Source organism: Papio anubis, chromosome 13 (assembly GCF_008728515.1).
Source record: "Papio anubis isolate 15944 chromosome 13, Panubis1.0, whole genome shotgun sequence".
Lineage (NCBI taxonomy): Eukaryota > Metazoa > Chordata > Mammalia > Primates > Cercopithecidae > Papio > Papio anubis.
In genome coordinates this window covers 33,669,799-33,683,142 of record NC_044988.1, presented here as the reverse complement: position 1 = coordinate 33,683,142, position 13,344 = coordinate 33,669,799, and the positions used below count along the sequence as shown (strand labels likewise).

Genomic DNA, 13,344 nt, shown 5'->3' with positions numbered 1-13,344 from the left:
ATTTTTGAACTACATTGTTTAGCTATGTAACACATCTGCTTATCTGTTAGGGTTTTGACCTTTTGCCTTAATAGTGTTTCTTTAGCTGGACTTTAGTTTCATTTTGTCGTATTTCAGAAATAGCCTCTGGAGTGTTTATTTGTTTGTTTGTTTTTGAGAAGGAGTCTCGCTCTGTCACCCAGGCAGAGTGCAATGGTGCGATCTTGGTTCACTGCAACCTCCCCTCCCGGGTTCAAGCGATTCTCCCACCTCAGCCTCCCAACTAGTTGGGATTACAGGCACCTGCCATCATGCACGGCTAATTTTTGTATTTTTTTAGAGATGGGATTTCACCATGTTGGCTAGGCTGGTCTTGAACTCCTGACCTCAGGTGATCCGCCCTCCTCGGCCTCCCAAAATACTGGGATTACAGGCGTGAGCCACTGCACCTGGCCAGCCTCTGGAATTTGAGTGAAGATCATGAGTTCAGTTTGAGTTTAAAGGCAGGAAAAGTCCTGTGTCCCAGTTAGAGGTAGCAGGCAGGAGGAATTCTTTGTTATTTGGGTGAGGGTCAGCCTTTTGTTCTATTCAGGCCTTAAAATTGATTAGATAAGGCCCACCCATATTAGGAAGGGCAATATACTTTATCAGTCTGCCTATTTACACGATAATTTCATAGTAAGAGCAGCCTGACAGATATACCCAGAATAATATTTGCCAAATATCTGGGCACTCATGCCCTCGTCAAGTTGACAGGTCACCATCACAGTTGCACTGCAGCTGTGATCAGCCTGCCTGGTGAGCCTCATTCCTTTTGTTCAGATTGTCCAACATTAATGCTTTCTTTTTCTTTCTTCTGTCTCCACCTCCCCCTCCACCTATACTTCCTTTCTTTTTTCTTTTTCTTTTTTACTTTATAAAGGTTTTCCAAGGACCCTTGCACAGGCAGAAGCCCTAGACAGAGCTTATCAAATCGACACAGTGATTAACCTGAATGTGCCCTTTGAGGTCATTAAACAACGCCTTACTGCTCGCTGGATTCATCCCGCCAGTGGCCGAGTCTACAACATTGAATTCAACCCTCCCAAAACTGTGGTGAGTAGTTGTTGTGGCACTGTCATATAGCATACTGTCCCTGAGTCCTCTTGCCCTAACACACATAAGTTTAGTGAACTTGGAAATCTTCTGCCAGACCAAAACTCCCGAGGGTATATTCTCAGGTTACTTGGTATCGTTGACTGATATAGTCCACTGAGCTTGGTGCTAAAGGTGCCCCAGGAGCAACAGGGGTTTGTTACTCATTCAAAAACATTTGTTGATTTCCTACTCTGCCAAGGAGTATGTTAGGAGTTGGGCTGATAGAGATTCATAACACCTTGGTTTATTTAGGACTTGCAGTTAAAATTCCCAGTTTATAGCTGAATCTTTTTGTATATATACGAACTTACTTAGAGGCTGCTTAGAAAACCTTTTACTCTAAGGCTAAAGTGACTGATAACTGTGGAAATGAAACTGGCGTCCCCTGTTTCTGTTGCGATGATCTCTCTTGAGGTTGAATTCCATTTATTTAAAAGTTAGCACATTTTTGTGCTTGGCACTTGCACAGAGATGTTTGTTTAAAAATAATTGAACTGCTTATGAAAATATCCTTCAGAAATATGATATCTGATACTAGTCTCTTCTAATCCTGTTTAGGGCATTGATGACCTGACTGGGGAGCCTCTCATTCAGCGTGAGGATGATAAACCAGAGACGGTTATCAAGAGACTAAAGGCTTATGAAGACCAAACAAAGCCAGTCCTGGAATATTACCAGTGAGTTTTTGCTTTTCAGAACTTCTCTTGCATAGTGGTGCACTAAGTCTAGTTTTGATTTTCCTTCCTCTACAGCTGAAATGCTAAAATGCCAAAAGGCCCAGTTCACATGGGCTTAAGTAATAAAGGAAATACATTAACTTGTGTAACAGGAGTCCAGAAGGTAAGTTGGGCTTCAGTCACACCTGGGTTTGATCAGTGTAGCCATTCTCTTGGTTTTGCCTTCCTGTGTGTATTGGCTTTGTCCTTAGGCTTCCTGCATGGTAGCAGACATTTGCAGGAACAGCAGGGCTTCCTTTTCTATGACGGGCTGAGGGGTAACCTTTCCTCCAGTGAATAGAAGCCCAGAGCACCACTCAGATGGAGCCAACTTGAACTGCAGTCAGGGAATGCCTGGCACTCACTGTTATAGGCTTGGGTTACTGCCCACTGCAGAACCAGTCATTGGGGTGGGAATGATTACACTAATTACACTGACCAGTCCACATCTAGAGTTGGTAGTGCGACAGTCTCACCCAAACTCTGCTATGTGCAGATGTTCCGCAATTTACAATGAAATTACGTCCTGATAAATCCATTGTAATTTGAAAATACCAAGCACCATAACTTAGCCTGCCTTAAACGTGCTCAGAACACTTAGATTAGCCTACAGTTGGGCGAAATCATCTAACACAAATCCTGTTTTGTAATAAAGTGTTGAATATCTCACAAATTTACTGAATATTGTACTGAAATTGAAAAGCAGAATGGTCGTACAGGTGCTCGAGGTACAATTTCTACTGAATGCATGTTGCTTTCGCACCATCATAAAACTGAAAAATCCTGCGTTGAATTGTTGTAAGCTGGGAATCGTTGGTAGCGGAGGGAGGGCTGGAATGAATGCTGGGAAGGCAAACCTAATATTGCCCACCACATTTGCCAATACAGGATGCTATGGTGTGGAAGAATGTCAGATGGCGGCTAATCCCTCTGACTCTGTAATTGGCTAGCAGTCTTTAAAAGCTTACGTTTTAACATTGTTTTGTGTGCAACACATACAGGAACTGTACTGAATGAGTATTTGACTTAGGCTAAGAAATAGTCCAGTTTTCTTACTGAGCCTTCCCACTTCTTACAGAGGATTTACTGCCTCCCCTTTCATTTGTGTACTTACTGAATACTGATCCTGATCAGGGCAGAACAGTATCATGGGCAGAACACAGACTCTGAAGCTAGAATACCTAAGTTCAAGTCCCAGCTCACCATCTTCACCTTCACCTTCTGCTTAACCTCTGCCTGTGTTTTCCTCTATAAATTGGGGAAGAGAATAAAGGGTTAAAAGATTAATATGGGTAACTTTCTATGACACATAGAAAGCACTATAGAAATGTTAGCTATTATTATTGTTGTTGTAATAGGGCACGTATGCAGTAAAAATCTGAAGCAACCATTTCCAAACATTTATTTATTTATTTATTTATTTATTTATTTATTTATTTATTTATTTATTTTAGAGACAGAGTCTCACTCTGTCACCCAGGCTGGAGTGCAGTGGTTCTATCATAGTTCACTGCAGCCTTGAACTCCTGGGCTCCAGCAATTCTCCTGTCTCAGCCTCCCAAGTAGCCAGGACTACAGGCCCGTGCCACCACACCTGGCCAATTAAAAAAATTTTTTTTTAGAGATGGGCCTCTTGCCATGTTGCACGGGCTAGTCTCAAACTCCTGGCTTCAAGCAACCCTCGTGCCTCGGCCTCCCAAAGCATTGGGATTACAGGTATAAGCCACCATGCCTGACCTTTCAAACCATCTTAATTGTTTCTGGAGCATAAAATTACGTTGGCAAACCACTTTTTATAGTAACTGTTACTATAATTTTGTCATTTGTTTAATGAGACTGGTTCTGAAAATTACCATCTCTTTTGCCCTAGGCAAGCTATTTAACCTCCATGCTGCAAATCCCTTATTTGTAAAGTCAGGCAATATTAAATAGCATCTGCTTTACAGGGTTGTTAAAGGAATTAAGTGAGAGATCCTGGGAAGTCCTACAACAGCCCTGGTGTCTATTAAATCATTCATTGTCAGCAATTATTGTTTACTCTCTTGACACTGTGGTAGGCCCTTGGTCCACATGGACAATTAGATCCAGTCCCTGTCAGGCTCCAAGAAACTATGTATGTGGGTGAGGTGGGGAGCTGGGTAAACAGTATTTATCATACAATGTGATATGTGCTTATATTAACTAAGAACCTAATTCACACCAGCTTAAGCAAAAGGGGAATTTATTGGTAATATAACTAAAAAGTCACAGATAGATGGATGGGTCCAGGTGTTCAAAAACACCTATCATCAGGCCTCAGTCACTCAGCTCCATTGTTCTGTGTTGGCTTCAGTCTCAGGTGTGCCGTCCCTGTGTAGCAGCCCCTCAGCTTTCCAGTTTACCTCCTACTAGTCAGAAACCCCAGCAGCAAAGAGCCTCTTTTGCCAGCAAAAGTCTTGGGGTTGGCATCGATTAGCTCTGATCATGTCCATCCTTGAAGATGGGGAGTGGCGACAGTCTCTCCTGAACCTCGTCAACTGAGTTTGATGGAGAGGTTGTTTCCCAAAAGTAACCAGAGGAAGGGAGAATGCATTGTTGCTGGGCAGATAGCACCACCACTGCAAGGCTATGAATAGATAATCCCCCAATGCAGTGAAGTACCAGGGGTTGTTGGGATTTGTTCTGTCAAAATATCAAAATATGGGAAGGGGCCTGGGACGGTGGCTCATGCCTATAATCCCAGCACTTTGGGAGGCTAAGGCAAGAGGATCGAAGAGGCGGGAATTCAAGATCAACCTGGGCAACATGGTGAAACTCTGTCTCTACAAAACATAAAAAAAAAAAAAATTAGCCAGGCATGGTGGCACACACCTATAGTCCCAGCTACTGGGTAGTCTGAGGTAAGAGGATTGCTTGGACCCAGCAGGTCGAGACTGCAGTGATCTCTGATTGCACCACTGCAGTCCAGAGTGCAGGTGTCAGAGTGAGACCCTGTCTCAAAAAAAAAAAAAAAAAAAAAAGGTAGGAAGGGCAGTCGAGGAAGGCTGCGAAGATGAAGTGAATGATGCGGGTCCTTATCTTAGGAGATATCTGAGAAGTCTTTCTAGGCTGCTTCTGGCTTTTGCTGCCTCTTGCTGTTAATTCAAGCTTTTGCTTTTGCTTTCTCTTCTCTCTCTCTCTCTCTTTCTTTTTTGAGACAGAGTCTCACTCTGTCAGGCTAGAGTGCAGTGGTGCCATCTCAGTTCACTGCAGCCTCTGCATCCCAGGTTCAAGCGATTCTCGTGCCTCAGCCTCCCCAGTAGCTAGGACTACAGGCGCGTGCCACCATGCGCAGCTAATTTTTGTATTTTTAGTAGAGACGGGGTTTTGCCATGTTGGCCAGGCTGGTCTTGAACTCCTGACCTCAAGTGAACCACCTTCCTTGGCCTTCCAAAGTGCTGGGATTACAGACGTGAGCCACCACACCTGGCCTAATTCAAGCTTTTCATTCTCAGCTCCCACACATAGAACTAGGGCGAGACTTAACTAAAAACTGAAAGTTTATTTGCAAGAATGTTAGTAATAGTCAGCATTGTTATTTAAAAATGCTGATGGTTGTATTGTTGGTTGTTTTAGAAAAAACTCTTAGCTGTGGGACATTGTAATTGGTCTATGTTTACAAACAACACTATGCCCTTACTCTTTGGAGGACCAGTTGTTGAAGCTGGTTCCATTTTATTACACAGAAATTAAAATGACAAATGTTCACCCACGATTTAGGATCAAATAGGTGCCTGCAATTGTGCCCTCAGTAATTAACCCACTTGTGACACTGGTTTGATTTTTAAAGTGGCTCTTCAAGAGGCTTACAACAGTTAAGAAGCTTACTTCCTTGAAAGTTGTACCAGGTGCCAGTGAATTTAGAAGCAGGGGGGTTTCTCATACCCTAAGAATGCTGTATTTGCATAATTTCCCTCCTTAGCAGATGTTTCTTACCAAGAAAACAGTGGGTGATATTTAAGTTAACTGTGGCGAATTTTATGAGGTATCAAGAAGGAATGCTTTTGTCCTTAGTGAAACCCCTGAAAACCTAGTAAGAAGGGCTGCAAAGGTATGAGGGATCCTGTTTTCATAAAGTAATAAGCCAGAGTTCTTAGGTTGCCCTTTTGCAGCCTTTAAACCAGTGTGTATATGTGTAGGTGTACACATGGGCTAGACGAGGGGTGTTAGCAAGAGGAATGCCAGAATCTCTGGAGGGAATCTGTGTGGCTTGAAAAGCAACCCCAGGATTCTGATTCTCACTCCTCACCATATTATCCACAGGAAACTGGAGTAAATAAAATAGACTTTGGCTGCTGGTCTAGTGACAAGCTAGACAAATCTGCCTGTGGAGAAATGAAGACAGTCAATAGGAAACCCAGTAAAACCAACACCTTTTATTCCCCTTTCTGTTAAAATTCAGAAGAGTGGAGTAGAGGAAAAAATAAACGTTGGCCTAGGCAAAAAGGAAAGATACTCAAGTATTAGAAAGTAGCTTTTGCAAAGGAGTTAAGTAGAAAAAAAAAGCTGACGGGTGTTCTGGTATCTTAACAGGTTCTGTTTGGAAATGTACTACCAACTTGGTGATTTGGGCTAAGTTACATTACAAAGAGATGTTTTTAACAGTAAAATAAGAAAATTTGAGCTTTGGAAAGGATTAAACAAACTATTATATGTAAAGCATGTAGCACAGCCTTTGACACACAGTGCATGCTCAATAAATAAAATAAATGATAGGTGCTGTTATTTTTTTAAGCACCCATTTATGTAAGTCAGAGAGCACAACTGAAACTAAAATCTAAATTTTCCAATGCCTGGCCAAGTGCCTTTGTCTCCTGATTACACAAACCCATACTTACCAAGACTCCTAAATCTACATTATCATCGTTTACAGAAAAGCTTTGAAAGAGCTTATTAGGAAGACTCAGACCTGTGTTTGTTTGTTTTTTGTTTCATCTTTAGGAAAAAAGGAGTGTTGGAAACATTCTCCGGAACAGAAACTAATAAGATTTGGCCCTATGTGTATGCTTTCCTACAAACTAAAGTTCCACAAACAAGCCAGAAAGCTTCAGTTACTCCATGAGGAGAAATGTGTGTAACTATTAATAGTAAGATGGGCAAACCTCCTAGTCCTTCCATTTAGAAGCTGCTTTTCCTAAGACTTCCAGTATGTATGAATTCTTTGAAAATTATATTACTTTTATTTCTATTGATTTTATTCTGGATACTAAGGATGTGCCAAATGAGTCGGATACTAAGATTCATCCTTTGAAATCATCTGGTGTTTTATGCAGTTATCCTCAAAAACATCAGCGATGTCTGAACTTTTCAAACATCTGTTAGAGCAAAATTGAAAGAGCATTTGGTAGTAGTCTTTTTGTTCAGTTAACAAGTGGTTGATAAAGTTTCCATATTTTTCTAGAAAAGTTTAAAAAAAGTTACATGTCATTTGGAGAAAATATATAGTCAGAAATTTTTGCATAGATTGATGCCAAAAAAGACATTTCTAGCATTGTGGAACATGGTGAGACACTATATAAAATTCCAGAAAGAAAGCAACTGGATTTACAGATTTATTGTGAGACACAAATTCACTGCTGCCTTTACACTAAGAAATGTATATGTTAACCATATATGCTGTATTTATTTTGTTAAGCATACTTTTAGTTTACTCAGAATTTTCAATTTGCTATAAAAATGTATCAATTAGCATATAGAAAAATATTACTTTAAGATGACTTGTTTCCTTTGAAAATATGTATGTACTGAGGGTTATGATTTATGTCAGAAATTGACATAAGTGCTTTTACAAGCACCAAAGTTGAATGAATTTTCAACAAAATGTAATTCAAGTCTATGTTTTCAGATGTGACTCAGGTTAAGAAATGTGTTTTAGGATCTACTTGCTGGTTTTTCTTTTTGATCCAAATGTATGATCTGCCCTGATAAATAACAAGTTATAGTACCATCTCCCCCGCCAAAAAAAAAAGAAAGAAAAGAAAAAAGAGAAAACCTGTGGCACTATGTAAATAAAGTAAGCATACTTTGTCGTTAGTGAATAGATGAGGCATGCCCGGGAAATGCTCCCTTGGCATAAATAGCAATCAATCATAATTAGTAAACAAGTGTACCAATAAAAAGAATTTACATGATAGGTTAACAAGGACCAGGAAAGTAAGTGAGTTTCCTGAAGGAGTTCTTTGTTCCTGATCAAATAAATCTGTACCTGTTAGCATTCACTGCCACCATATTTTAAGGAGAAAGAACTCTATTGGCGTCATCTGAGCAGCCATTTAAAAACTGGAATCTAAAGGATGGTTGCTGATGTACTGTGTGGTCTGGTAGAAGTGGGGAAATATGAGAGGTGGAGGAAAAATTTGATTATGTCTTCCATGGCATATTTACTCTTACTTTACTTGATGCCAAGTCAAATGAAACAAGCCCTCTTACAAGCTGTTACTGCCTTTAAAAATCCGTTCCATTTTTTCCCCAGGTACTTAAAATACAAGTGCCAGTAAGTGGTTCTTATGTATTTTGGGGGAAAATTTTTATTTCCCTTTTCTTCTGATATTTAAAAAATTCATCAATCTTTCAAGATGAACCAAGGTTTTTTAAAAGAATTATAGTAAACACTTCATTCTTTATAAAACTTTCTATAATGCCTTATTTGAATGTTAATCTTAGGTGCTTTCTAAAAACTGTAGTGAAATACCAAACTTATGGATTATCACTAGGTTATCGGCATACATCAGTCTTTATCAGAATAAAATGAAATGTCATAACTGTGGCTGTTGTGGTCCTTCGCAGGGCCTGCTCCATCCCACCTTCCTTTCTGCTGCCTGATGTCTCAATGGCTTCCGAATGACTGTTCTAATAAATGATCTTAAAACAGTCCATAGGCTGGTTTCGGTTTATGCAATACTTCATCTCCTGCTATGGTAGCCGTGCCTGCCTTCATAATACCCTTAGGGGATCTGGAAATCAAAGTGAGGAGTGGAAGAACATGACTATGAGAATTAAGACTATTTCCTGTGACCATTCCCTCCCCACCCCCAAAACAGCCCAAAGTTTGCACATACATTCATTACTTTAGGAATGAATATGACTGTAATACAACTTTTTCTTTATTTTTTTAAGACAGGGCCTCACTCCATTGCCCAGACTGGAGTGCAGTGGCATAATTGGGTCACTGTAACCTTGAACTCCTGGGCTCAAGCAATTCTTCTACCTCAGCTTCCCAAGTAGCTGAAACTACAGGCGTGCACCACCATGCCTGGCTAATTTTATTTTTTGTAGAGATGGTGTCTCGATATGTTGCCCAGGTTCGTCTCCTGGCCTCAAACAATCTTCCCGATTCAGCTTCCCAAGTGCTGGGATTACAGGTGTAAGTCACTGCTCCCACCCAAAAAAATAATTCTGTAATGACTATCATTAAGATTTATGTACTACATGGAAATACATGTATGGAGCTGAATGCCATGGCCAGGAGAAACTATTATATTTTTGTTAAAAGCCAGTGAGAGGCTGGGCGCGGTGGCTCACACCTGTAATCCCAGCACTTTCGGAGGCCAAGGCGAGTGGATCATAAGGTCAGGAGATTGAGACTATCCTGGCCAACACAGTGAAACCCCATTTCTACTAAAAATACAGAAAAAAAAAAAAAAAAAATTCGCCGGGCATGATGACAGGCGCCTGTAATCCCAGCTACTCGGGAGGCTGAGGCAGGAGAATGGCGTGAACCCAGGAAGTGGAGGTTGCAGTGAGCCGAGATGCCACTGCACTCCAGCCTGGGCTACAGAGGAAGACTCCGTCTCAAAAAAAAAAAAAAAAAAAAAAAGCCAGTGAGAACAGCACCTCAACCCACTTATTTTATAGAGTAAAAGTTATTTTGCTATACCTTTTGTAAGCAGAGTGTACCGTGGGAAATGCAAACTGGCAGTTGTTAACACCATCCAGAAATTTGTCAGTTCCATTTGAAATAGTTTAAATACTGGCTCAAATTTCTAAACCCCACCCTGTGGCTACTTCCCCCCAGCTATATATAATGGCATTCTAGCAAGATACTTTGGATCCTCATAACTTGTGACAAAACTGCCCTATACTAACAACAAATCATTGTAATTATAGATCTCAAATTATGTTAAATTGCTATACTTGCAACCAACAGCAAGAATTTGTATTTTAGAATATGTTAAGTCTTCTCATTGACCAAAACAAACAAACAAACAAAAAACTTCAGACCCTGATAAATTGTAGAAATAGCTTTCCTATCTTTGCAGTTAAAGATTTTCATCTTGAAAGTTACGGTTAAAAAAATTTTAAACAGTTAAAATAGTGTAGCTGTGCTTAAAGCTTCTGGTAAAAGCCAATATGCTTTGTAGAGCCCTTTTCCTCCTCCTGCTTTTTGTTTTTAGCTCACTAAATGATATAAACACTGAGTTTTTCCATATATAGCACTGAATAAACTGTCACGCCAAAGTGTCAATCAGTCCAGCACTGTGTCATCTTTTTCTAAAGGATTCCAAGTTAAATGTCTGATGTGTAAATAACATGAAGAATTATGCTGTTAACTATGTGAAAGATGTGGGAATTTTAAAAATCATTTTCTATATTTGGAGAAGATCAAACAAGTCTAATTCTTCAAAGCTTATGAGACTGGTTTCACTTCGTATTAGATGGTAAACAATCGAGAATGAACTTATATTCACCCTTGTGTCCCCCTCCCCTGACCCCCTTGGCTCACACAGTAAGCAAATAATTTTCAGATAAATCAACTTCTCAGAGTTATGCAATTGTATATATATGTCCATGTCCATTACAGATGAGAAATGGGTGGATTTAAGGGTTTTGTTAAAAGTATGTTTGCTATAGTGGCAAAATTGAAATGGAAAGCCTAACCTCAACCCAGACAAGTACCTCGGTTCTGTCCCGCACCAATTTAAGAACTGAAATACATGACTGACGTAGAAAAGTAAACTGACATTTTGTTCTCCTCTGAAAATACCCCAAGGTTAACTTCAGGATCACCTTGCCTAAACCTACAATCAACTTTTTTCATCCTGTAAGAAAATCCACTTACTAAAACAGATTCATGTTCTTTGGGCTGCATGTTCATTCATTTTTTAGATGGAGTTTCACTCTGTTGCCAGGCTGGAGTGCAGTGGCGCCATCTTGGCGCACTGCAACCTTTGCCTCCCGAGGTTCAAGCAATTCTCCTGCCTCAGCCTCCCAAGTAACTGGGACTACAGCCACGTGCCACCATGCCCAGCTAATTTTTTGTATTTTTGGTAGAGACGGCATTTCACCATGTTGGCCAGGATGGTCTCGATCTCCTGACCTCATGACCTGCCACCTCTGCCTCCCAAAGTGCTGAGATTACAGGTGTGAACTACCGCGCCCGGACGTTCATTCATTTTTAAAAGGGTAATATGATATGCCAGTCTGAAAGAAGAGGAGGACCTGGTTTTCCTAAAGAAAAGTTATAAGAGATTGTGAGCTCATTAGGCAAAATTTGAAAGAGTCCACTTAATGGTATACTTGGAAGAGAATGTTACCCATCTACCTAAGAGTAATAATTTCAAGTCAGTATTATCTTCACTACCACTGAAAAAATGACAGAGTTAACAGAGAATAAATGGACAGCTATTTGATTAAAAAAATTTTTTATTCAAATATTAATTTTATCAAATGAAACAAGAATCTTTGATGATATTTTGATGTAAAAAAAAAGTTTCATTCATGTGTTTGCACTTTCCATGGTTTAATTTGTTTAGGGTAAATTGCCCAACCTGAAATATAAATTATCCCTTTGCTTAGTATACTCTTTATTTCTTAAGAAACCAAAAAAAGGACATTTCATTTGATAGGATTTAGTTCAAGGATGTCAATTTACTGTTTCTAGTACTAAAGTACGGGTAACTATGTATGGTCTTTAAGTGCAAATTATGGCATCAGTCAATGGTTCCCAAAACAAACCAAATCACACTTACATACTCAAAACACAGTATTTTCTTTTGCAAGTAAAAATATATAAATCAAGTTTCAAAGAACGTCTTTTCAGTAATTCCTGTTTTAGAAACAAAACCCCTCAAGAATAGTTTACTCAGTTTGTTGATACTTTCTCTCCCGCCAGTCTTCAGTCATTAAATACCTCTAACTTAAAGAAGGCAAAATGAAATTCAAAACCATTTGAATGCTTACAGGCAAATCCTGGGAAAGAAGGGAAAATAATAATTCAAGTAACATTTCTGTGAAACTGGGAATATGGCTCCTGTGTCTGCCCATTCTCTCAATTTGGTAGAAAGGGAAAAATAAGAGCTTGCTTCAGAACAGAACAAAAAGAAAAAAATGTCTATGACTAGGTCATGGGTTAAAAAAAAAAAGTACAGGCTGACAAACACTACTATGTAAATTAGTCAAACATTTTATTATATATATTTATATCAAAAGCACAAAAAGACTTTTATTCTGAAAACCAGGAAGATTGTGATGTTACAGAAGAAGATTCAATAATTCCAGTCCATTTCTAGGGTACTAAGTGTCTGATCACCTCAGTTAAAACAAAATACAAATGAGGCCAAGGTCACAGGTCTGATCACCCTGAGTCCCTTAGCACTATTTGGTTTCTCAAGTTGAGACATGTATTCCCAGTCCCAGTTAGCCACCTTCCAAGTGTTCGCTATTAGTCTTAATGGGTACTTAGCCAAAGACTACACCCAAATATAACCAAAGCTCATGTCTAAGTCATAAGATTAATCCTTCAATAATAAGGATAGCATAATTAGCTTTGTTACCTAATTCTACATAAACTAAATCGTCAAATATCCTGGCATAATTGAAATGACTTACCGAGGAAATAGTAAAGCTTGGAAGCATTCTATGGTAACTGAGCTGAAAAACGGGAAATGCCAAATGTTGTAAATGCCGTCATTACCAATAAGGGTCACCAAATTCTCAGAAATAGGTAATTGGCAGCTCAAGGCAGTTAGCACTACAAGATTTCTCTTTAAAAAAAAAAAAATCATTTTTAAGAGTCCTTTTTTAAAAGGCTACATCAAAAACCAAACCAAAAACAAAAAAACAAAAAAATTAAAAAGGCTACATGAGTGAAACAATAACCACAAATTTAAAAATCAGATTATTATTCCTGTTTGTTCTTACGAGTCATTAGTATTCTTTTAAAACTTACTCCCTGAGAGATCCCAGACTATGTTAAGAAAGAGTGAGCTTGAAGTTATTCTTATTTAAAAAGAAAATCTATATTAGCTCATCACTTTTGATATTACTATAACTCTTAAAGTCAGCAGGGTAAAATCAAATTCTTTTTTTTTTTTTTTTTGAGACAGAGTCTCGCTCTGTAGCCCAGGCTGGAGTGCAGTGACCAGATCTCAGCTCACTGCAAGCTCCGCCTCCCGGGTTTACTCCATTCTCCTGCCTCAGCCTCCCGAGTAGCTGGGACTACAGGCGCCCGCCACCTCGCCCGGCTAGTTTTTTATGTATTTTTAGTAGAGACGGG

The 13,344-nt window shown here is 39.4% G+C and overlaps 1 protein-coding gene across 3 annotated transcripts in view; it reads left to right on the top strand.

Annotated features, from left to right (window-relative positions):
* Positions 1-8,723, top strand: part of AK3 (adenylate kinase 3) — a 31,960-nt gene extending 23,237 nt beyond the window's left edge. For all 3 annotated transcript variants that reach the window (XM_003911744.3, XM_017949891.3, XM_009188813.4), the window contains 3 exons: positions 902-1,074; positions 1,675-1,793; positions 6,792-8,723. In XM_003911744.3, coding sequence (XP_003911793.1) covers positions 902-1,074; positions 1,675-1,793; positions 6,792-6,912 — 413 coding nt within the window. In that variant the 3' untranslated portion in view covers positions 6,913-8,723. The remainder of the gene's footprint in view (positions 1-901; positions 1,075-1,674; positions 1,794-6,791) is intronic.
* Positions 8,724-13,344: the final 4,621 nt, after the last annotated feature.